This window comes from Oryx dammah, unplaced genomic scaffold, assembly GCF_014754425.2.
Source record: "Oryx dammah isolate SB20612 unplaced genomic scaffold, SCBI_Odam_1.1 HiC_scaffold_28, whole genome shotgun sequence".
Classification (NCBI taxonomy): domain Eukaryota; kingdom Metazoa; phylum Chordata; class Mammalia; order Artiodactyla; family Bovidae; genus Oryx; species Oryx dammah.
This window is the reverse complement of record NW_024070212.1, coordinates 52626878-52652797: the sequence shown is the minus strand read 5'-3', so window position 1 is coordinate 52652797 and position 25920 is coordinate 52626878. Positions and strand designations below refer to the sequence as shown.

At 42.3% G+C, this 25920-nt stretch overlaps 2 protein-coding genes and 1 pseudogene across 2 annotated transcripts in view; 2 read left to right on the top strand and 1 right to left on the bottom strand.

Annotated features, from left to right (window-relative positions):
• Positions 1-21548, bottom strand: part of LOC120856893 (guanylate-binding protein 4-like) — a 33279-nt gene extending 11731 nt beyond the window's left edge. The window contains exons 1-6 of the mRNA XM_040232375.1: positions 21455-21548; positions 14502-14599; positions 9364-9559; positions 5621-5748; positions 2892-3001; positions 2495-2688 (exon numbers count right to left, since the gene is read on the bottom strand). Coding sequence (XP_040088309.1) covers positions 2495-2688; positions 2892-3001; positions 5621-5748; positions 9364-9532 — 601 coding nt within the window. The 5' untranslated portion in view covers positions 9533-9559; positions 14502-14599; positions 21455-21548. The remainder of the gene's footprint in view (positions 1-2494; positions 2689-2891; positions 3002-5620; positions 5749-9363; positions 9560-14501; positions 14600-21454) is intronic.
• Positions 1-25920, top strand: part of LOC120856892 (guanylate-binding protein 1-like) — a 285120-nt gene that overhangs the window by 107675 nt on the left and 151525 nt on the right. The window lies entirely within an intron of this gene.
• LOC120855397 overlaps positions 1-25920 on the top strand; it is a 169960-nt pseudogene that overhangs the window by 83384 nt on the left and 60656 nt on the right.

Below are 25920 nucleotides of genomic sequence, written 5' to 3'. Positions count from 1 at the left end.
CAAAGAAGAGACAGACTCTTGGTAAGGGGGCTGAGGACTTTGATTTCCATGAATTTTTGTAATCATTCTAACGCCTATGCCTATGCTTCTGCTGCTAAGTCACTTCAGTCGTGTCCAACTCTGTGCGAGCCCATAGATGGCAGCCTACCAGGCTCCCCCATCCCTGGAATTCTCCAGGCAAGAACACTACAGTGGGTTGCCATTTCCTTCTCCAATGCATGAAAGTGAAACGTGAAAGTGAAGTCGTTCAGTCGTGTCTGACTCTTTGCAACCCCATGGACTGCAGCCTACCAGGCTCCTCTGCCCATGCCTATGCCTATAAATCTTTTCTATTTGAAAATCAACCTTACACTAATCAACCATCAGTTCAGTTCATTTTAGTTCAGTTGCTCAGTTGTGTCCGACTCTCTGCAACCCCATGAATCGCAGCACGCCAGGCCTCCCTGTCCATCACCAACTCCCGGAGTTCACTCAAACTCATGTCCATTGAGTCGGTGATGTCAACCAGCCATCTCATCCTCTGTTGTCCCCTTCTCCTCCGGCCCCCAATCCCTCCCAGCATCAGAGTCTTTTCCAATGAGTCAACTCTTCGCATGAGGTGGCCAAAGTACTGGAGTTTCAGCCTCAGCATCAGTCTATCCAATGAATATTCAGAACTGATATCCTTTAGGATGGACTGGTTGGATCTCCTTGCAGTCCAAGGGACTCTCAAGAGTCTTCTCCAACACCACAGTTCAAAAGCATCAATTCTTCGGCACTCAGTCCAACTCTCACATCCATACATGACCACTGGAAAAACCATAGCCTTGACTAGATGGACCTTTGTTGGCAAAGTAATGTCTCTGTTTTTGAATATGCTGTCTAGGTTGGTCATAACTTTCCTTCCAAGGAGTAAGCGTCTTTTAATTTCATGGCTGCAATCACCATCTGCAGTGATTTTGGAGCCCCCCAAAATAAAGTTAAATAAGTTAATGTTATCTACCATAAAAACTCTATTTTTATACTGAGCCAAGATTGAAGGAAATACTTCTGGGGAGGAAAAAGAATTGTTTATACCAACTGAAGAAACTTATCTTTTCCTCAGCCATTGCATAGTGTGCACTGGATCAATTATTTATTAGGTGCTTCTTGAAAGTTAAGCCAATCCACATAACTGTCAAAAACACTATTTTGATGTTACAATCTCCATTGCAGACGTGAAAAGTAACAGTGGAAATAAGGATATTCACAATATATCTGGGAAAGGAATCACATTGGGAACAAATGATATACAGGAAAGAAAAGCTTTATAAAATCCAATAAAAATGCACATTCTATAAATATGTTTTGAGATTACTTCAGTATACACAATCTCATGGTTAGATTGGCCTAATGGAAATGATGACACTCCATCAGTCCTCTGCAACACTTTCTATTGGATGTGACAGTATCATACAGAGGGATTTGGGGCATATATCATCAGTTCAATAAATTTTATGGAAAGGGTAAGTATATGATTAAACAAAATCAATATTAGTTTTAGGTATCACCTATTATTCTCTCTGCTAAATATAATCTGAGTAACCAACAGTATACGAATATGACATATACCATGTAAGAGAGGTTATAGGTGGCTCAGTTGTAAAGAATCCATCCACCAGTGCAGGAGACACAGGACATGTGAGTTCAATCCCTGGGTAGGGGAGATCCCCAGAGGAGGAAATGGCAACCCACTCCAATATTCTTGCCTGGAAAATCTCAAAGACACAGGAGCCTGGCGGGCTACAGTCCATAGAGTCAAAAAGAGTCAAACATGACTGAGCAACTGAGCACACGAGCATGCATGTACATATGGTGTAAGTCTCTAGAATGAAGAGTATGATGTTATGAGAAAGGCTTTGAAGCTGATAGTCTCACTGGAAGGATGTAGCAATGCTTTTCTTTTGAATGAATTAGAGTATAAATAGCTTGTCTATTAAGAATATATCTATTTAGGGTAATAACACTCTGTGAAATGTATCAATATTTCACAAATTAATCCTTTTATTTACCTTAAAATGGCAACCCACTCCAGTGTTCTTGCCTGGAGAATCCCAGGGACAGAGGAGCCTGGTAGGCTACAGTCCATGGGGTCGCAAAGAGTCAGACATGACTGAGCAACTTCACTTCACTTCTACATCTACCAATTTCAATTTGATGGGCTATTTTTCTCAAAGAAGACAAAAGGATAACTTAATATGTTATACAATATGTAAGAATTTTTTTCATGATATTAATTTTTCTAAAATCATTTGTTTAATACTATATTCTAAATTTCCTCAGTGAGCTTATGCTCTGGTCTCTGAAGTTCTTCCAGTACCAATAATGACTGAAGCCACCCACCAGTCATTCACCAGGCACCATTAGCATGGCCTCATTCCAACCCCAAATTAAGATTGACATCAAGTGCTGAATATCAGGGCTCTTGATCCCACTTCCTACTGAGCTTTCTACCACCTTGCCCCTGCTCTGATACCTGGAATCAACTTCAAGGCATTCTCCAGGTACTCATCTTCAGTGATGGGGTTTCCATCAAACTCCAGCTCCAGCATGAAATCCCGCACAGTCCAGACAAAGTCTGGAAAGAATCTCACAAACTCGACTGAGTCCTCTACATCATCGGAGATGGGAGATTTGATTCTGATCAGCTCTGTTAATTCAGTCACATAGCTGGGATCTTAGGTAAGAAAAAAGAAGCACTCTCCAACAAAATTTCCAGATCCTACCCCAAAGCAAGTTTTACAAATATTCCTTTTTGCCTCATTTTACCATCTCATGAGTCAACAGAATGGAGTCATGGAAAAGGAGAAACGTTGTCAGTTGCTATTCCCATAAACTCAATGAAATGCCCTAGTTCAACTCTGGAAGGATACTGCAGCTGTTCCAGGGCCTGGTGGTTGATGGTGCCCATGCTGTTGTAGATAAAGGTACTGCTCAGGAGCACGGCCAGGGCAAAGATCCATGAGTCATTTTTGGAGTCACCCTAGAAAGTGCATTACAGGGTAAGGACCCTACTCCTCATGCTCTCATTCAATAGTTCATTTGCTGTAACAGCAGACAGTTACTCGATAGGAAGGCAACTCGATAGCTCATAAATTTTCAGCTCAGTTCAGTTCAGTTGCTCAGTCGTGTCTGACTCTTTGCGACCCCATGGACTAAATGAAAATCTTTCTGGTGTTGATAATGACCCATCTAAGCTCTTTTGTGTGATTAGCTATTAGCAGAAGTGAATGACATCTTATATATGTTTGAATGTTTACTATAGCACCTGGAACACAGAAGTTTTCCAGTAGAAAGTGGACAATGATTCCTTTGCAACATTTTCTAGATCATGATGGATATTAGGAATAGAAATATTGATCAATTAAATTCAACTACTAACTGTTCATCTAGATAACAGGAGACACTCATTTGCTTACTTGAATATAAAGTTCCACATAATAATCCCTACCCTAGAGAGATGGCTTTCTGGAGGGTCAGATATATATGGGAACATACATATTTATCCAAGATGATAAACAACTCAGTGTGGAACCAAATGTGTTACTATAATAGACAAAGGAGTAATACCACAAAGGAAAAAAAAAAATACTCTGTGCATTCAGAGCCAAGAGTGATTGTGTCTTACAGTGATGTGATGACATTAAGTTGAAAAGAACTGGGCGTTAAAGAATTGACAGAAACTTCTCTGATAGCTCAGTTGGTGAAGAATTTGCCTGCAATGTGGGGTAGTAAAGAATCTCCCTGGAATGCGGGAGACCTGAGTTTGATCCCTGGGTTTCAAAAATCCCCTGGCGAATGGAAAGACTATCCACTCCAGTATGCTGGCCTGGAGAATTCCACGGACTCTATAGTCTATGGGGTCGCAAAGAGTTGGACACGACTGAGGGCTTTCAGTTCAGTCACTTCAGGAACCATGCAAGTGGAAGGACCCACAGAAGCTGATCATGATTGCCAGAAAATGTGGTTATATAGAGGTATTACCAGGTTATTTTATTTGGCTGAAGTGGTGTTACCCATGTAGTAGTAGATAATGAGGTGGAAAATGATATTCAGAACAAGTCATGAGTGACTCTGGAACTGATTTATGTGTATACTGCCCACTCCAGAATTCTTGGGCTTCCCTGGTGGCTCAGACAGTAAAGAATCTGCCTGCAACACAGGAGACCTGGGTTTGATCCCTGGGTCCAGAAGATCCCCTGGAAAAGAGAATGGCTACCCACTCCAGTATTCCTGCCTGGAGAATTCTGTGGACAGGGGAGCCTGGCTGGCTACAGTCTATGGGGTTACAAAGAGTTGGACACGACTGAGTGACTAACACTTTCACTTTTTTCACCCAGACACATGACAGATAGTGAGACCAGCACGTGGTACTGCTGCTTTCAGTGTGCAGTTTGTTGTGCATTGGCTTATGGCAAATGAGGTTAAAGGAAGCAGATTATGCAAACTACAGTCTATTATGAATCATAGACCATCTTGGGTGACACTGATGTGATTACTGAATAAGTTAAATTTTGATTTATAATTCAGAATTCATGAATTCCTGTCCCAACTCTTTTCTGCAGTGATGAAACCCAAGATTCAATGCTCCTACATTTAATTTAGATGCAGATAAATACAAATAAGGAGAAGAAAACTGATTGTAACTGACACTATAAAGTCAAAATATCTAAAATTATCCCATTTACAAAGCTTTTCAGTTAAGAGCTCACTAACAATGCCAGAGCCCTGGAATAAACTGTTCCTGGTACAGAAGGAGCTTTTCTGGAGATTTTAAATATATATATATAATAGATTTTTGTTAAATAGACTTTTAAATTTTATTTATTTTAAAAAATGTTATTTTATTAAATATATTTTTTATTAAAATAGATTTTTATTCAGATAAACTCTGTTTCATGGTTTCTACTTACAACCCCATCAACTCAACAGCTCTCAACTAGTAGAGCCCATTGTTCCCATGGGTTGTAGCTTTTAGTCTTCCACCACTATAACTGGTAGAACACTGGTTATGATCTTCTGACTATAGCCAGACTTCCAACAGTGTAGGTTTCACCAGACTTCCCAAACTAACAACTGGTATAGGTTATCACTTTGTGTAACATGGTTCTGTGTGCTGATAACACTGCATATTTCTTACCTCCCCAACTGAGCTCTGGGCGTTTAGCTCCATCACTGTGATACATGTTGCATTTAACACAAAGCCCTGGGATTCAGATGCCCAATAGATATTTATTAACGTGTCTTTCGTCTCCCTGGAGGAGGTCATGGCGACCCATTCCAGTATTCTTGCCTGGAGAATCCCCATGGACAGAGGAGCCTGGTGGGCTACAGTCCATGCGGTTGCAAAGAATCAGTCACAACTGAGCAACTAAGCAACAGCACAGCACATTCTTTGTCTCAGTGCTGAAAATAAGAAGATCTATCTATAATAACCAAACTATTGAACTTATTATAGAATAAATTCAAGCAAAGGTTTTTTTAGCCTCATTATTCATAGTTTGATTTGCATAATTTGATTGGGACATGTCATAAAAATTGAACTGAGGTGGGAAATTGAAAAGTAAGTAGAGTAAGGCATAAAGAAGATTCCCTGCCTTACCTTTTCCATATCACCCAGACCCTCAGTGTCCAGAAGGACCAGAGTGTGGTTCTCCTTGGAGGGGTGGGGCACACACCACATCCAGATTCCCTTGGTTTCAGACTGCACTGTGGAGCCCAGACAGAAGCCTGCACAGAAAGAGGATTAAGCAACACACAGTAAAAGCAGAGAGTTCAGGCTACCCAGGGGTTGCTTTGGGTAAAATAGTTGGAATGTGAGTGCCTGGGTTGGGGACGGGTGTTTCCATTTTAGCAAGGACAAGTGCTACACATACTCAGGACCTTCCCAAGAAACATTTAATGTCCCTTATCCACCTTCTAACAATGGCTCATACTGTGTCACACGAAGAGGTCAGTGTAAACTGTATTAACCTTTCCAGTTATCTGATATTGAAGAGCTCCCATATCCTCCACTTTCTGATGGCGTCCCACTAGTACCAGTAAGAGGTCAGGAGTAAACCTCCTGTTCCCCTGGCTTCCACCCTCGTGAGCCACGTTGTCCCAGCGCCTCTGTTCCTCTACCTTGACCACACCTCCTTTTGTTTAGCTCCATCCAGTAGCTCTGGTCTCTGTCACATTCTGGAATCCATTCATTGCTTGCTTCTTCACACTACAGAAGATATAAAGGCTACGTGGCCACTGTTCCTGCCACCCTCTGATTGCTTCTGCATCCTTCATTGATTTCTTTTGCTCTGCTTGTGCCTTTGTGATTGCTTCTTCATTAAACATGGTTTACCCCTTAAGTGACTTCTGTATGTCTTTCCAGGACCTGGACTGATATATCACCGACTGATATATCACCTCTTGATAAGATATATTTTTCCTTCCCTTTCTCCCTGTATTTTCCTCATTTCTGTTCTCCTCTTCAAGAAAAGATGAATTCTTTGTTCATTGACTTGAGGTTGCTGATATGACAGCAGTGAATCAGAAAAGACCCATGAGAATTGTTTGCCCTTTTTCTAGTCTTAAGACAACTGAGGAGATTGTGTGTGTGCTCGGTCTGTAGCCCAGCAGGCTCCTCTGTCCATGGGATTTCCCAGGCAAGAATATTGGAGTGGGCTGCATTTCTTGCTCCAGGGCATCTTCCCCACCCAGGGATCTAACTTGAGTCTTGCAAGGTTGCTGCATTGCAGGCAGATTCTTTACTGCTGAGACACCAGAGAGGCCCAGAGGGAGATTATGTCAGGTATACGCCTAAAAGCTGCAGGCAGTGCATCTGACCTATAGTCCAAGATTTTACGTGCCCACCAGATGCCCATGGTCCCTTCAATGAGACTAGAAATGGATATGATGATATCCCTAGTGGAGCATGGTTCAGCACGGCTCAGGCCATTCAATGATCATATCCTGTGTGTTCTTTTCAGAGAGGATAGAACCCCTGAGGTGATCTGCACTCTTCGACATCGTGATGGCTTTTCACTGTTTGTCGATTAATACGGAAATATAAGCTCCCATTTCCCTCATGGAGAAAAGACGAGGTATAACTGGGGGTCATCGCTGTCAGTTATGTGAGGTAAAGGACAGACAAAGAAGTCACCACAAGGGCAGAGTGCAGTGACTTGCTTCTGCTCGTGGACCTTGACTAGGCACCAGTTCTGTTTGATTTTTGGTTTTGATCTCCTTGTCATTCAACTGGAGTGGTAGAGTCACAATTCAAGTTCTTTAAAACATAACTAAGTGAGGGATTTCCTTAGTAACAGAATTTGTTGTTCAGTTGCTCAGTCAAGCTTGACTCGTCACAACACCATGGACTGCAGCAAGCCAGGCTTCCCTGTCCCTCCCCAACTCCTGGAGTTTGCCCAAGTTCATGTCCATTGTGTCCGTGATGCCATTCACCTCCTTATTGTCTGATATTATCACAAAAGAATAAAAAGACTATTGTTGAAACACCTTGATTGTTCAAACACTTTGACTGATAACCCTTTCTCACAGTTTTTAAATCTCTAATCACTCAAAAATGACATATTAAGTAATATCACGTGACAGAGAAACAAGTCTTCCCCTGACTAGTTGTCAGGAGTTTCTCTAAAAGAAAAGCAAATATAAAATATTTTTATTTGAGGCCAATAGGAGATTTCAAAGCAAAAAGAGGAAGAAAGGAAGAAAATAGAGTAAGCGAGATAAGAGACAGAGTCTGAGAGAGACATTGAGAAATAGCTAAGATTCTGAGATTTTGGTTGGCTGAGGTTCTACTCCCTAATCATGCTGAGACACTGAGCCACATAAGAAGGCATTAGGAAAGAAATGGTGTGTAGTTTTCTTAGACAGCAATATCCAAGACATTGTCAGATTGGCCCTAAAATCAGTAAGAACCAAGAAAGCAACTCGGTAGAAAAAGAAAGATTTCATAAAATTGGAAATGTAAAGAGTAAATTAATATGTTCAAAGGTACAGATGCTTATTTGTAGTGAGGCTGATGTGGAGAATTCCAGTTACTGCTAATAAGCACATAAATTGCACATAAAACTTCAAAAACTGTTTGATATTGTCTTGAATGCCTGAAAATATATGGACTCTATGACCCAGCAGTTACACTTCTGAGTATATCACACAGGGGTAGCTAGTGTACATGTGCATCAGGATATATACAAGAATATTCACGACAGCAGGATCCATAAAAGGTAAACTACAGATAATAACTGTTCATCAACAATGAGTGAATTCTTCTACCCTTTGTCAATAGCATACTGTAAAGTAGTGAACAAAATCAATTACAGTCAAGTATGACAAACTAGATGAACCTTATAAACTTCTTGTTGAGCAAAAGAAGCAAGACACCAATGATTGGCACAATTTAGTTACCCTTGTATTAAGTTCAAGCTATGTTTTACAACCTGGGTGTGGTTCAGCTGGCAAAGAATCCGCCTACAATGTGGGAGACATGGGTTTGATCCCTGTGTTGGGAAGGTTCCCTGGAGAAGGGAAAGACTGTATATTCCATGGGGTCGCAAAGAGGCGGACACGACTGAGCAACTTTCACTTTCACTTCATGTTTTACAAATGCAGAAATACAATATGAAGCAATTTTTTAAAAGGAAGTGTAAAAGAATACCCCATGAAAATCAGGATACTGGTGAAGTCTAATGAAGGTTTCAGAGGGCATAACTTGGGATTTTGGGTGTTGAAGTATTATTTCTTCATCTGAATAGTGATTAGACAGATGATTAAATTATGTTTATCAATTTTACAGTATTTATATACATATATTTTATGCACCATTCTGTATGTGTTATAGTTGATACTAGGAAAAGGAGAAAACGAAAGTATAATTTACCAAAGTTTGGAAATAAGCAAATTAAATGAAGCAAAAAAAGGTGGGTGATAGCCCCATTGAGATATGGGTTTTACAGAGATTCATCTGTCTGTACTTCCTTCTATCCTTTTTAAAAACAGAACATCTTGAACAACATTTCTGTGCTACCTGAAATGAGCCTGTGGTTTAGGGTAAACGTGGTGAAGGAGAAGGGAAGGGCATGATTGTTGAAGATGAGCTCCTGAGCAGATGGCAGTGGATAGGATTAGGACGAATGAGGTAGATTTTTGGATGAGGTTGGGAATTCTCGATTACTGGATAAAAGAGTTAACATTGTGGAGGGATGGGTTTGAAGTTATAAATTTGGTGGTGAGAATTAGAAGTTTTCTTCAGTAGGGAGTTAGGCTCTTCATTAACATGACCCTAGAGGAGGAGGATCAGCAGACTGTGTTATCACTGCTTCCAAGTAAAAGGTCTTGAACAACACTCACCATGGTTCTGTCCTGCCAGGCGGTTCATCAGGTAGGACTTCCCTGTCCGATAGAGCCCTGCAATGGCCACCACCACCACAGGCTGAGATATCTGCTCGAGAATCTTCAGTGCTCTGGGATTTACTAGCAGCTGATTGTTCTGGTTTTCCACCAGACAGATGGGGTCCATTATGATGGACCCAGATGCCACTGTCAACTGTAACCCAGAAGAACAATTCAGTAAAACACAAGATCCCCATGTCATTTCTCATGGTGCACATCAGGCTTCTGCTTATGGAACCTGTACATCAATTCTCTATTCTTTGTATGTTTCTAAAAGGTAAGTATTTAGCCTAGTGTGCTAAGGCCTATACAGGTGAATCATGTACATTCCCTCATGGATCCTTAATGAACCCTAAAGCAACCTGTCCATGGGAGGCATGCAGTGAATAGAATGAGAACACCAAGCACTGACGATGGAGCCTTGAGAACACACACATTTAGGGTGCTACTGGAGATCAGTGGAGAAATAACTCCAGAGAGAATGAAGGGATGGAGCCAAAGCAAAAATAATACCCAGTTATGCATGTGACTGGTGATAGAAGCAAGATCCGATGCTGTAAAGAGCAATATTGCATAGCAACCTGGAATGTCAGGTCCATGAATCAAGGCAAATTGGAAGTGGTCAAACAAGAGATGGCAAGGGTGAACGTCGACATTCTTAGAATCAGCAAACTAAAATGGACTGGAATGGGTGAATTTAACTCAGATGACCATTATATCTACTACTGTGGGCAAGAATCCCTCAGAAGAAATGGAGTAGCCATCATGGTCAACAAAAGAGTCCAAAATGCCGTACTTGGATGCAATCTCAAAAACAACAGAATGATCTCTGTTCATCTCCAAGGCAAACCATTCAATATCACAGTTATCCAAGTCTATGCCCCAACCAGTAACACTGAAGAAGCTGAAGTTGAACAGTTTTACGGAGACCTACAAGACCTTTTAGAACTAACCCCCCAAAAAGATGTCCTTTTTATTATAGGGGACTGGAATGCTAAAGTAGGAAGTCAAGAAACACCTGGAGTAACAGGCAAATTTGGCCTTGGAATGCGGAATGAACCAGGGCAAAGACTAACAGAGTTTTGCCAAGAAAATGCACTGGTCATAGCAAACACCCTCTTCCAACAACACAAGAGAAGACTCTACATATGGACATCACCAGATGGTCAACACCGAAATCAGACTGATTTATATTTTATGCAGCCAAAGATGGAGAAGCTCTATACAGTCAACAAAAACAAGACCAGGAGCTGACTGTGGCTCAGATCATGAACTTCTTATTACCAAATTCAGACTTAAATTGAAGAAAGTAGGGAAACCGCTAGACCATTCAGGTATGACCTAAATCAAATTCCTTATGATTATACAGTGGAAGTGAAATATAGATTTAAGGGCCTAGATCTGATAGATAGAGTGCCTGATGAACTATGGACTGAGGTTCATGACATTGTACAGGAGACAGGGATCAAGACCATCCCCATGGAAAAGAAATGCAAAAAAGCAAAATGGCTGCCTGCGGAGGCCTTACAAATAGCTGTGAAAAGAAGAGAAGTGAAAAGCAAAGGAGAAAAGCAAAGATATAAGCATCTGAATGCAGAGTTGCAAAGAATAACAAAAAGAGACAAGAAAGCCTTCTTCAGTGATCAATGCAAAGAAATAGAGGAAAAGAACAGAATGGGAAAGACTAGAGATCTCTTCAAGAAAATTAGAGATACCAAGGGAACATTTCAGGCAAAGATGGGCTCGATAAAGGACAGAAATGGTATGGACCTAACGGAAGCAGAAGATATTAAGAAGAGGTGACAAGAATACACAGAACTGCACAAAAAAGATCTTCACGACCCAGATAATCATGATGATGTGATCACTAATCTAGAGCCAGACATCTTGGAATGTGAAGTCAAGTGGGCCTTTGAAAGCATCATTATGAACAAAGCTAGTGGAGGTGATGGAATTCCAGTTGAGCTATTTCAAATCCTGAAAGTTTATGCTGTGAAAGTACTGCACTCAATATGCCAGCAAATTTGGAAATGTCAGCAGTGGCCACAGGACCTGAAAAGGTCAATTTTCATTCCAATTCCAAAGAAAGGAAAGGCAAAAGAATGCTCAAACTACCGCACAATTGCACTCATCTCACATGCTAGTAAAGTAATGCTCAAAATTCTCCAAACCAGCCTTCAGCAATACGTGAACCATGAACTCCCTGATGTTCATGATGGTTTTAGAAAAAGCAGAGGAACCAGAGATCAAATTGCCAACATCCGTTGGATCATGGAAAAAAGCAAGAGAGTTCCAGAAAAACATTTATTTCTCCCTTATTGACTATGCCAAAGCCTTTGACTGTGTGGATCACAATAAACTGTGGAAAATTCGGTAGGAGATGGGAATACCAGACCAACAGACCTGCCTCTTGAGAAACCTATATGCAGGTCAGGAAGCCACAGTTAGAACTGGACATGGAACAACAGACTGGTTCCAAATAGGAAAAGGAGTACGTCAAGGGTGTATAGTGTCATCTTGCTTATTTAGCTTCTATGCAGAGTACATCATGAGAAACGCTGGGCTGGAAGAAGCACAAGCTGGAATCAAGACTGCCAGGAGAAATATCAATAACTTCAGATATGTAGATGACACCACGCTTATGGCAGAAAGTGAAGAGGAACTAAAAAGCCTCTTGATGAAAGTCAAAGAGGAGAGTGAAAAAAGTTGGCTTAATCCTCAACATTCAGAAAATGAAGATCATGGCATCTGGTCCCATCACTTCATGGCAAATAGATGGAGGAACAGTGGAAACAGTCCGACTTTATTTTTATGGGCTCCAAAATCACTGCAGATGGTGACTACAGCCATGAAGTTAAAAGACTCTTACTCCTTGGAAGGAATGTTATGAACAACCTAGATAGCATATTCAAAAGCAGAGACATTACTTTGCAAACAAAGGTCCGTCTAGTTAAGGCTGTGGTTTTTCCAGTGTTCATGTATGGATGTGAGAGTTGGACTGTGAAGAAGGCTGAGCGCCGAAGAATTGATGCTTTTGAACTGTGATGTTGGAGAAGACTCTTGAGAGTCCCTTGGACTGCAAGGAGATCCAACCAGTCCATTCTGAAGGAGATCAGCCCTGGGATTTTTTTGGAAGGAATGCTACTAAAGCTGAAACTCCAGTACTTTGGCCACCCCATGAGAAGAGTTGACTCATTGGAAAAAACTCTGATGCTGGGAGGGATTGGGGGCAGGAGGAGAAGGGGACGACAGAGGATGAGATGGCTGCATGGCATCACTGACTCGATGGACGTGAGTCTGAATGAACTCTGGGATTTGCATATGGACTGGGAGGCCTGGCGTGCTGCGATTCATGGGGTGGCAAACGGTCAGACACGATTGAGTGACTGAACTGAACTGAACTGAAGACACCACCAGGCCCGCACACAGAACAAAGGACTGAACAGAAGTAGCCAGCTGCAGACCATCCCCCTCCAGTGACATGCAGCCAGAGCTGGAAGGGGGCAATCACAGCACCAGAGAGACATTATCTACCAAACTGCAAGCAGGCTTCTTTGCTAACTAAGACTTCTTGGGGTTCTCGACGGTCAACATCCGCCTGAGAAGGTGAGCCAGTTGTACACCCAGAAAACTGAGCAGCAGGGACGGGGGAGGCGATAAGTCGCAGTGACTGTGCTCGCTGAATACCTCATCACATGAGCTGCTTGGACCTGGTAAGGGCACAAAATGCAGGCCCAACCGAGTCTGCACCTCTGAGGACTACCCGAGTGCCTGAACCTGAGTGGCTTAGACCTGGGAGGTGCATGCAGCCCAGGGCTGGCCTCTGGCCTTGCAGAGCAACGTAGAGCCTGAGCTGTGTGGGCAGGGAGGGCGCTTGCGCCTGGAGCCGGGGCAGGCCCAGAGTGGCTGAGACACTGTGAGCACATGCTAGTGTTATTTGTTTACAGCGTCCCTCCCTCCCCACAGCGTGAATAACTTTTATTTTTAAGGTGAATAGCTCTAAGCAAGAGAAATTGTGGAGTTTATATCTTAGACCAAATATTAAAGCTTTGTGTAAGTCAATGAGTCTACAAAGATTTTGTATTTTAACTCAAAGTATACTGAGGGACCAAAACCAAGAAGCTTTTAACTTCAAAACTAAGCACTTGGAGGGCCTTTCCCAGTAGTCCCGTGGTTAAGACTCCCTGTTCCCAATGCAAGAGACAGGGGTTCCCTGGTCCAGGAACTAAGATCCCCACGTGCTGCATGGCATGGCCTCATAAAATAATGAATATAAAACAACAAAAAGCCATAAAAAAGAAACTAAACAAATGGAAAAGAACAGTGCTAATAGAAGGCAGAAGATGACCAACAAGTTTCCAAAGGTGACTGTTCAGAATCATCTGATAGTCAAGAATACCCCACACTGGAGATTTTCAGCAAGTACCAGAAGTTATTCTGAGGTTGTTAATGTATGTGCCACTCATTAAAAACCATGCATGATCAACAAACATGATTAGATCTTATAGTTATTATTAATAATTTTTTTTTAGAAAGAGTGAGATTGAATTATTCCAAAGAAAACAGTTCTGTATGTATTCAGAGCATCAAATACATTTTAAGACAAAAATAATCCCGAGTCCATCTTTTAGGAGTAAATTGGCTCTATGTCTAGGACCATCTTTTTTATTTGACAACTGCCCAGCGGGGTGCAGTGAGGATGTGTCTGAGGAGGGCAAGAGGGGGCTAGGAGAAGAGACCTCACCCATCGCCTCTGCGAAGGGCGGGCTGGGGAGTGAGGGTGAGTTTGGTCTTCAATCTCAAAAATGACTTCAGCTTCCTTTCCTCAGAAGACGTACCTGCTCTCCCACTTTTGGCTGCAGCCCTGCTTAGATGCTCCAGGAGCAGCGGCGCATCTGGGCGACAAGCTTGAAAGCAGCCTGGGATCCCAAAGGAGACTCCGAGCTGCCCGAACAATGAGCCCGGCCTGCCGCCACCCACTGACCCGCGTCTCCATCTGCTCCTCTCCTCCCCTAGTGTGGGGTCTGCGCTGGGGGATTTATTGTGGTTATTTAACCGAAGTGTGCTTGAAAGGTCAAGTTTAGGAGCAGACTTACCTGGAACTGTAGCCGGGGGTCAAGTCAGTTGCTCTGGCTCACCCCTAGGGCTCTTCCTGCTTCTGGCTCCCCTGGAAACCGAATCTCATGCTCAGAAGCTGGGCGGGGAAGAAAGAGAAGAAACTGAAAAGCCATCTGGCTATTAAAAGTGGTGGGGGTTACGGGAAACAAAATCAAAATCGAAAGCGATAATTGTTTATTTTTTTTAATGAAGGCAGGAATCTGGATGAATTCCAGGAAAGATAGGGAGACAAGTGTTCCTCCAGGCCTGGGTGGGTAAGCACAACTTTGTCCCTCCTCCACAGTTGGTTTGAAGGAGATGCAAGTAATGGTAGGATGAGAGTTCAACAGTCTGTCTCTCAGGGGTGTTTTGTCAGAGTGGGAGTTTATTAATTTTTCTTCACTTGAAAAATGTTTCATTTTTTTCCTTTCTCTTTCCTTTTTAGAAAGTGTTTTAACTCAGTCTTTTTTTCATTAGCAAAATGTATATGTGTGTATAAAATCCTCAATTTTATAGCCCAGACATATTCACTATTTTTTAATTGGAGAATAATTGCTTTACACTGTTGTGCTGGTTTCTTCTGTGCAGTAACACAAATCAGCCATAATTACGTGTATATCCCCTCCCTCTTGAGCTTCACTATTATTTTGTTAGAGTTTTCCTCTGTTCTTTTACTGGTGTGGATCCAGATTTGGAGGTTAGGAGTTGATTCACATTCCTTCCATTCTTTTCTGTATCCTTTAAGGTGCCATACTAACCTGTAAGTTGAAAGCTTGACTGCTGCTGTTAGGGAACCAGGTTCTTTTTTGCCCAAGGAGCTGCAAGCTGAAACACTGAGAGCAGGAGATTTGCAGCAGAGTTTATTTGTAAGGCTGCAGGGGCTGTGATGACACTAGGTCCCGTATGGGGCAGGCAGGTCTATTCTGACTCTGATCAGCTTTATTGGTTTCACCTGGTTTCAGACAGTTTTGCTGTGTTACAAGAGGAAGGAGTTTTCAAACAAGCTCTTCCCTTATCTGCTCATTCTGTAAGATGAGCTCAAGAATTTCCCTTAGTCTGCAGTTTCTGTTTCAGGTTTGTACCCTATGAAGCAGGGTTTCACTATCCCATTTGTATTTCAGATGGAAGTGAGGGGAAGGAAGGGCAGGCAGAATATAATCTCAAAGTTCTATGGCCACACATCCCCAAGAGGAAGTGCTTTGGCACGTATTCCCTATGCAGACTTCTTTAGCTGAAAAAGCAGCTAGAAAAGTATAAAAATCCTTAGCCAGATTGCCATATGCTTATTTTGTAAAATAGAATGAGACCATATTTGGAGCTGCAAAGCGTGTTATATAACTCTGAAGGTGTATGCTACAATATCAGGGTCAGATTTTTCTAGAATTCTGAGACTTCCCTTGGTAGACTCAAGACTTGAACCCAAACTGGGAAAACTACTATGGCTCTATAATCCCTGAGCCACTGAGATGGATTTAGGGGGAAATTGAGCACATAACCTAAAGTCAAATAAAGTTAATCTTTTCTCAGTTACCTGGATCCCAGAAATTTCTCTCTTTTCCTCCCTCACTCCTGATTTTGTTCTGGATCTCTTGATCTATTCTCTTCTGTTTTCATGAACTTTTTGTTTTTGTCAATGTGAGTATAAAGATATATGTTTCAAAATGAAGACTGTAAGGCCACTTAGATATGTTTGGCTGTGAAACATGATATATATTATCCATATTATAAACATGATGTATATTATTACTTACAAATGTATTTGGAGTTTTATTTTCAGTTTCCATGATTTGTCACTGCTTCAGGAAAAGTCCTTTTAAAATTATATCCCATAGGTATAAATGAAAAAATAAGACTATTTTGGAAAAGTAAGAATAATTACTTAAATAAGTAAAAATGGCATCACCAACTCAATGGACATGAATTTGAGTGAACTTCGGTAGTTGGTGATGGACATGGAGGCCTGGCATGCTGAGGTTCATGGGGTTGCCAAGAGTCGGACACAGCTGAGCTACCGAACTGAAGAATGATTAAAATGTGTTTCTAAATGGAAGACTTTGGCCACCTGATATTGAGAGAGTCATTTCCTAGGCAGGTTGATAAGAAGTCTGAAGTGAAGTGAAGTCGCTCAGTCCTGTCTGACTCTTTGTGACCCCATGGACTGTAGCCTACTAGGCTCCTCCCTCTATGGGATTCTCCAGGCAAGAGTACTGGAGTGGGTTACCATTTCCTTCTCCAGGGGATCTTCCAGAAACCAGGGATTGAACCCGGGTCCCCAGCATTCCAGGTAGATGCTTTAAGCTCTGAGCCACCAGGGAAGTGGGGTCGCCAAAGAGAGAGGGGTCTGGAATTCTCAAGGAGGAAGAAAGGACAAACTTTTTTTCCTTCTCTACATTCCTTAGGATTATATAACAATAATGTATTCTGCCTGACATAGTCTCTGGATTAAACCTTCTGGCTAATTCTATAATTTATGGGAGTAGTCCTGCTCTTTACAAGGATTATAAAAAACTAATGTATTCTGCCTGAGGATAGTCTCTGTTAAACCTTCAGGCTAATTCTGTAAATTATGGGAGTAGACCTGCTCTACTATATATAACAATAATGTATTCTGCCTGAAGACAGTCTCTGGATTAAAACTTCTGGCTAATTCTGTTATCTTAAAATGTAAATATGGGAGTAGGTCTGGTGAGGTCTTTACAACCTCTAGACATTCTTTGGATTCATTAGAGAGTAAAAGGTCAGTTTTCATTCCAATCCCAAAGAAAGGCCATGCAAAAGAATGCTCAAACTACCACACAATTGTACTCATCTCACATGCTAGTAAAGTAATGCTCAAAATTCTCCAAGCCAGGCTTCAGCAATATGTGAACCATGAACTCCCTGATGTTCAAGCTGGTTTTAGAAAACGCAGAAGAACCAGAGATCAAATTGCCAACATCCCCTGGATCATGGAAAAAGAAAGAGAGTTCCAGAAAAACATCTATTTCTGTTTTATTGACTATGCCAAAGCCTTTGACTGTGTGGATCACAATAAACTGTGGAAAATTCTGAGAGAGATGGGAATACCAGACTACCATACTTGCCTCTTGAGAAATCTGTATGCAGGTCAGGAAGCCACAGTTAGAACTGGACATGGAACAACAGACTGGTTCCAAATAGGAAAAGGAGTACGTCAAGGCTATATATTGTCACCCTGCTTATTTAACTTCTATGCAGAGTACATCATGAGAAACGCTGGGCTGGAAGAAGCACAAGCTGGAATCAAGACTGCCAGGAGAAATATCAATAACTTCAGATATGTAGATGACACCACGCTTATGGCAGAAAGTGAAGAGGAACTAAAAAGCCTCTTGATGAAAGTCAAAGAGGAGAGTGAAAGTGTTGGCTTAATCCTCAACATTCAGAAAACAAAGATCATGGCATCCAGTCCCAACACTTCATGACAAATAGATGGGGGAACAGTGGAAACAGTGTCAGACTTTATCTTTTTGAGCTCCAAAATCACTGCAGATGGTGACTGCAGCCATGAGATTTAAAGACGCTTACTCCTTGGAAGAAAAGTTATGACCAACCTAGATAGCATATTCAAAGCAGAGACATTACTTTGCCGACTAAGGTCTGTCTAGTCAGGCTATGGTTTTTCCTGTGGTCATGTATGGATGTGAGAGTTGGACTGTGAAGAAGGCTGAGCGCTGAAGAATTGATGCTTTTGAACTGTGATGTTGGAGAAGACTCTTGAGAGTCCCTTGGACTGCAAGGAGATCCAACCAGTCCATTCTGAAGGAGATCAACCCTGGGATTTCTTTGTAAGGAATGATGCTAAAGCTGAAACTCCAGTACTTTGGCTTTCTCATATGAAGAGTTGACTCATTGGAAATACTCTGATGCTGGGAGGGATTGGGGGCAGGAGGAGAAGGGGACGACCTAGGATGAGATGGCTGGATGGCATCACTTATTCGATGGACGCAAGTCTGAGTCAACTCCAGGAGTTGGTGATGGACAGGGAGGCCTGGCGTGCTGTGATTCATGGGGTCGGAAAGAGTCGGACATGACTGAGCGACTGAACTGTACTGAACTGAACTGAAGACACTGCCAGGCTCATGCACAGAACAAAGGACTGAACAGAACTAGCCGGCTGCAGACCATCCCCCTCCAGTGACATGCAGCCAGAGCTGGAAGGGGGCAATCACAGCACCAGAGAGACATTATCTACCAAACTGCAAGCAGGCTTCTTTGCTAACTAAGACTTCTTGGGGTTCTCGACGGTCAACCTCCGCCTGAGAAGGTGCACCAGCTGTACACCCAGAAAACTGAGCAGCAGGGACGGGGGAGGCAATAAGTCGCAGTGACTGTGCTTGCCAAACACCTCATCACATGAGCTGCTCGGACCTGGGAAAGACACAAAATGCAGGCCCAACCAAATCTGCACCTCTGAGGACTACTCTGAGTGCCTGAACCTGAGTGGCATAGACCTGGGAGATGCATGCAGCCCAGGGCTGGCCTCCAATGGTTCCTGGCAGAGCAACCTAGAGCTTGAGCTGTGTGGGCAGGGAGGGAGGATTGCATATCTCATAATGCTTACCATACTCTTAAAGTTATACAAGCACATAGTCAATCCTATATAATTTTACAATTGTGTGTCTCTGAAGACTGGGAGGGTAATTTCTGAATGAAAGGGGAGAGTTGGCTTTGGCCTGAGAAAGTGACACTTCCTTCCCTGGTTGCAGCAGTGGGAGGACACAGCCCAAGAGGAAGATGAGCAGGCTGGGAGGCCCAAGCAGTAACAACTGAGCAGGAGCACAGCACCGGGGGAAGAGTCAGGCTGGAGGAGCTGAAAGCTGCCCTGAGGTGTCCAAGTACAGGTTCTGGAGTTGGGCTGCCAGGGTTCCAACCTGAAGGTTCAAGTCACTTATTGTCTGCTGAAACCTTGAAAAAGGAACTTACGTGCAAAGCCTCCATTTTCTTACCAGTGTTATAGGAAAAACAGTAATTCCTGCCTGATTCATTACTATACAGATGATAAGATATAAGTTCTCAGAAAGTTTTTAAAACTTTTCCTGCATTAATGTATGGCTTCAACAGTAAATAAGTTGGACAATATGTTATAATGTGTTGGTGCATTCTGTAAGTTGCAATTTGCCAAGAAATATAAGTTATCTAAAATCTTTCAGTCAGGAAAAAACATGCATTTGCTCAAAGGAATTCCTCTCTAAAATTCCTCCTTCTCTTGCTCTCTCTGGCTCTCTTTTTTTTTTCTACAGTGGATTGGGATCAGAGATAGAGCAGTGAAATGACCTTTTACTGCTGTGTTAGGTGAAAGTTAATAAAAGGAAACTTCAGTCAAATGAAATCAGCAGGCCAGAAAGAAGAGCTCTCACACAGTACCACTGGAGATCAGTTATGACAATTGACAATCACAAACCCCAAGGAAAAAAATCTTCAACAGGAGATTCTCCAGTGAGAGTCCCCAACAGGAAAAAGTATACCTCACATCTCCTAGAAGAACCCAGGAGTACCCCAACAACCCAGACAAGGAAAAAGGGTCATTACCTTGAACTCTCACTTTTCTCCAATGCACTTTCCTTTAAAACAGTCCTTCCCAACTTACTACTTTTCTCTACAAGATACGACTGAGAAACTTCTTCTTTTTCTTGGTTCAATTTGCTCCATGTCTTTTGCTACAGCTTGCTAGTCCCAAATGACAATTCCCCTGCTATTCCTGGTAAACCCATATTTACTTGAAAAATCACTATTTTTAAGGTAAACAGTTTTAAGCAACAGGAATAGTAGCATTCACTTCTGAGTCAGAATATTGACAAAGCTTTGGTAGGAGTCCATAAGTTTACCATGTATTTTTTTTTTTAATTAAAAATGTTCTGAGGTTTTCAAACCAAGAAACTTCAAAACGAAATAACTAGAATGAAATAGTGTTACTAGATGGCAGAAGATGATGAACAGTTTCCAACAGTTACTATTCAGTAGAGTTACCTGAAGTGATAGTTAAAAGTACCCCACACTCTGTATTTTCAGCAAGCATCAGAAGTTATAAGAGGCAGTATTTGCATGGGCCAGGTATTTTTAAAAAATGCATGGTAAATAAACAGGAATAGGCTTATAGTAAGTATTTTTTAAATTAAGAATGAGATTAAATTATTTCAAATAATACAATTTTATATTATTCAGAATATTGAATGTTAAGAAAAAAAATCCACTATTCATCTGTTAGGATTTAAATTGTCTGTGGACGACCACCAGTGCCCAGCGGGGTGCAGTCATGATGGAGGGGCTGGAGGAGGAGACTGCACCCAGGGCTTCTGTGAGGGGGCTGGGAGTTTGGACCCTCAGTCCTAAGAAGGACGTCAGCCCCTTTGTCTCAGAAGATGAAGCATACTCCCCTCCTTATCCCATGCGGACTTTTTGCTCCAGCCCTGCTTAGCGGGTTCACTTGTACAACAAGGAGATCAAACCAGTCAATCCTAAAGGAATTCAATTCTGAATATTCATTGCGGAAGCTAAAGCCCCAATATTTTGGCTACCTGATGTGAAGAGCCAACATATTGGAAAAGACCCTGATGCTGGGAAAGATTGAGGGCAGACACAGAAGGGGTGACAGAGGATGAAATGGTTGGATGGCATCATGGACTCAATGGACATGAGTTTGAGCAAACTCCAGGAGATAGTGGAGGCTGGGGTGCTGCAGCCCATGGGGTCGCAAGGAGTCAGACACCATCTTAGCAGCTGAACAACAGCAACTGCTACATGCTCCAGGAGGAGCAGAGCATCAGAGTGACATGCCTCGAAGCCAACCAACTCTGAACTGCTTGAGCTATGCTCTGACCCCACGGGGCCATCCTCGGCTCCCCTCCCCCAGGATAGGGCCTGCACTGGGGGCTTTTATTGTCCTTATTTAACAGAAGAGTGCTGGGAAGGTCAAGCTTAGGAGCAAACTTACTTGGAGCGGACGCTGCAGCCGGGAGTCAAGTCAGCTGCTCTGGATCGCCCCTAGGGCTCCTCTTGCCTCTGGCTCCTCTGGAAACTTCTCTTATATTCAGAAGCTGAAAAGCCAGTTCATTATTAAAAGTCATCCAGTATGGGTGGGGTTTATGAGAATTGAAATTGAAAGGACAGAAGGACTTGTATTTTTTTTTTTTTTCCTCTCCTGGAGGCAGTAATCTAGATGCATTCCAGGAAAGCCTGCCTGGCTGGGTAAACCCAACTTCATCCCTCCTCCACATGTGACTTAGGCATTCCTGACCCCACAGTGAATGGGACCCAGATAATGGTTGGATGAGAGTTCAACAGCCTGTCTCTCGTTGTATTTTTGTGAAAGAAGGGGTTTGTTTATTAATTTTTCTTCAGTTGAAAAGTCTTTAATTCGTTTGTTTTTCCCTTTCCTTTTTAAAAAACTACTTTCTTTTTAACTCTGTGATTTCTTTCTTCACTGGAGAAGAAATGGCAACCCACTCCAGTGTTCTTGCCTGGAGAATTCCATGGACAGAGGAACCTGTGTATTTAATCCTTGATTTTACAGCCCAGAAATATTCACTTTTTTCTTTTTTTCTGTTCTTTTATTAAGGTGGATCCACCTTTGGAGATTGGGTGTTGATTGAGATTTCTTCCATTCTTTTCTGTATCCTAAGGTGTACTAACCTACAAGTTAAAAGTTTGACTGCTGCTGTTAGGGAACCAGGTTTTTTAGCCCAAGGAGCTACAAGACAAAACACTCAGACACCAAGGTTTGCAGCAGAGGCAACCCAGTAAGGAGACAAGAGAACAAGACTCAGGTCTGCCTCCCAGGAAGACAGGTGCTTAGAATATTAACAGGAGCAAGAAGCAGAATGGTCTTAGGTCTTAGAGAAAGGTGACTCAGTTCAGTTCAGTCGCTCAGTCGTGTCCGACTCTTAGCGACCCCATGAATCGCAGCACTCCAGGCCTCCCTGTTCATAACCATTTCCCGGAGTTCACTCAGACTCATGTCCATCGATTCCGTGAGGCCATCCACCCATCTCATCCTCTGTCGTCCTGTTCTCCTCCTGCCCCCAATCACTCCCAGCATCAGAATCTTTTCCAATGAGTCAACTCTTAGCATGAGGTGGCCAAAGTACTGGAGTTTCAGCTTTAGCATCATTCCTTACAAAGAAATCCCAGGGCTGATCTCCTTCAGAATGGACTGGTTGGATCTCCTTGCAGTCCAAGGGACTCTTAAGAGTCTTCCCCAGCACCACAGTTCAAAAGCATCAATTCTTCGGCGCTCAACAGTCTTCACAGTCCAACTCTCACATCCATACATGACCACAGGAAAAACCATAGCCTTGACTAGACGGACGTAATTCGGCAAAGTAATGTCTCTGCTTTTGAATATGCTATCTAGGTTAGTCATAACTTTTCTTCCAAGGAGTAAGAATCTTTTAATTTCATGGCTGCAATCACGAACTCCAGTGATTTTGGAGCCCAAAAAAATAAAGTCTGACACTGTTTCCACTTTTTCCCCGTCTATTTCCCATGAAGTGATGGGACTGGATGCCATGATCTTCGTTTTCTGAATGTTGAGTTTTAAGCCAACTTTTTTCACTCTCCTCTTTCACTTTCATCAAGAGGCTTTTTAGCTCCTCTTCACTTTCTGCCATAAGGGTGGTGTCATCTGCATATCTGAGGTTATTGATATTTCTCCCGACAATCTTGATTCCAGCTTCTATTTCTTCCAGTCCAGCGTTTCTCATGATGTACTCTGCATATAAGTTAAACAAGCAGGGTGACAATATACAGCCTTGACATACTCCTTTTCCTATTTGGAACCAGTCTGTTGTTCCATGTCCAGTTCTAACTGTGGCTTCCTGACCTGCATACAGATTTCTCAAGAGGCAGGTTAGGTGATCTGGTATTCCCATCTCTCTCAGAATTTTCCACAGTTTATTGTGATCCACACAGTCAAAGGCTTTGGCATAGTCAAGAATGCAGAAATAGATATTTTTCTAGAACTCTCTTGCTTTTTCCATGATCCAACGGATGTTGGCAATTTGATCTCTGGTTCCTCTGCCTTTTCTAAAACCATCTTGAACATCAGGGAGTTCACGGTTCATGTTTTGCTGAAGCCTGGCTTGGAGAATTTTGAGCATTACTTTACTAGCATGTGAGATGAGTGCAATTGTGCAGTAGTTTGAGCATTCTTTGGCATTGCCTTTCTTTGCAATTGGAATGAAAACTGACCTTTTCCAGTCCTGTGGCCACTGCTGACTTTTCCAAATTTGCTGGCATATTGAGTGCAGTACTTTCACAGCATCATCTTTCAGGATTTGAAAGAGCTCCACTGGAATTCCATCACCTCCACTAGCTTTGTTCATGTTGTTCATGTCAAGGCCCACTTGACTTCACATTCCAAGATGTCTGGCTCTAGATTAGTGATCACATCATCATGATTATCTTGGTCGCAAAGATCTTTTTTGTACAGTTCTTCCATGTATTATTGCCACCTCTTTTTAATATCTTTTGCTTCAGTTATGTCCATATCATTTCTGTCCTTTATCGAGCCCATCTTTGCATGAAGTGTTCCCTTCGTATCTCCAATTTTCTTGAAGAGATCTCTAGTCTTTCCCATTCTGTTGTTTTTCCTTTGCATTGATCACTGAAGAAGGCTTTCTTATCTCTTCTTGCTATTCTTTGCAACTCTGCATTCAGATGCTTATATCTTTGCTTTTCTCCTTTGCTTTTCACTTCTCTTCTTTTCACAGCTATTTGTAAGGCCTCCGCAGGCAGCCATTTTGCTTTTTTGCATTTCTTTTCCATGGGGATGGTCTTGATCCCTGTCTCCTGTACAATGTCATGAACCTCAGTCCATAGTTCATCAGGCACTCTATCTATCAGATCTAGGCCCTTAAATCTATATTTCACTTCCACTGTATAATCATAAGGGATTTGATTTAGGTCATACCTGAATGGTCTAGAGGTTTCCCTACTTTCTTCAATTTGAGTCTGAATTTGGTAATAAGGAGTTCATGATCTGAGCCACAGTCAGCTCCTGGTCTTGTTTTTGCTGACTGTATAGAGCTTCTCCATCTTTGACTGCAAAGAATATCAATCTGATTTCGGTGTTGACCATCTGGTGATGTCCATGTGTAGAGTCTTTTCTTGTGTTGTTGGAAGAGGGTGTTTGCTATGACCAGTGCATTTTCTTGGCAAAACACTGTTAGCCTTTGCCTTGCTTCATTCCACATTCCAAAGCCAAATTTGCTTGTCTCTCAAGGTGTTTCTTGACTTCCTGCTTTAGCATTCCAGTCCCCTATAATCAAAAGGACATCTTTTTTGGGTGTTAGTTCTAGAAGGTCTTGTAGGTCTTCATAGAACCTTTCAACTTCAGCTTCTTCAGTATTACTGGTTGGGGCATAGACTTGGATTACTGTGATATTGAATAGTTTGCCTTAGAGATGAACAGAGATCATTCTGTCGTTTTTGAGATTGCCTCCAAGTACTGTATTTCAGACTCTTTTGTTGACCATGATGGCTAGTCCATTTCTTCTGAGGGATTCCTGCCCGCAGTAGTAGATATAATGGTCATCTGAGTTACATTCACCCATTCCAGTCCCTTTTAGTTCGCTGATTCCTAGAATGTTGATGTTCACCCTTGCCATCTCTTGTTTGACCACTTCCAATTTGCCTTGATTCATGGACCTGACATTCCAGGTTCCTATGCAATATTGCTCTTTACAGAATTGGATCTTGCTTCTATCACCAGTCACATCCACAGGTGGGTATTCTTTTTGCTTTGGCTCCATCCCTTCATTCTTTCTGGAGTTATTTCTCCACTGATCTCCAGTAGCATATTGGGCACCTAATGACCTGGGGCGTTCCTCTTTTGGTATCCTATCATTTTGCCTTTTCTTACTGTTCATGGGGTTCTCAAGGCACTGGACAAGGGAATGGCAAGCTATTTTATTATTCTCTTCTTGAGAAAGGTGACTGATGGTAAGGAAAATTGAGATAATTGGTGTTATGTGCAAGTTTATCTTGGTTACATGCTTCTTCATGGGACATGTGCAAATACAGAGGCTTTGGTGTGAAACGGGTTGGTGAATTTGGGGCTGTGATGACAGTGGTCACCTATGGGACAAGCAGGTCTCTTCTGCACAGATCCTGATGAGCTGTATTGGCTTGACCTGGTATCAGCCACTTTTGTTTTGTTACAACGAAAGAAAAAATTGAAAGTGAAGTCGCTCAGTCGTATCCGACTCTTTGTGACCCCATGGACTGCAGCCTGCCAGGCTCCTCTGTCCATGGGATTTTCCAGGCAACAATACTGGAGTGGGCTGCCATTTCCTTCTCCAGGGATCTTCCCAACCCAGGGATCAATCCCAGGTCTCTTGCACTGTAGGCAGATGCTTTTTACTGTCTGAGCCACCATAGGAGTTTGCAAACAACCTGTTC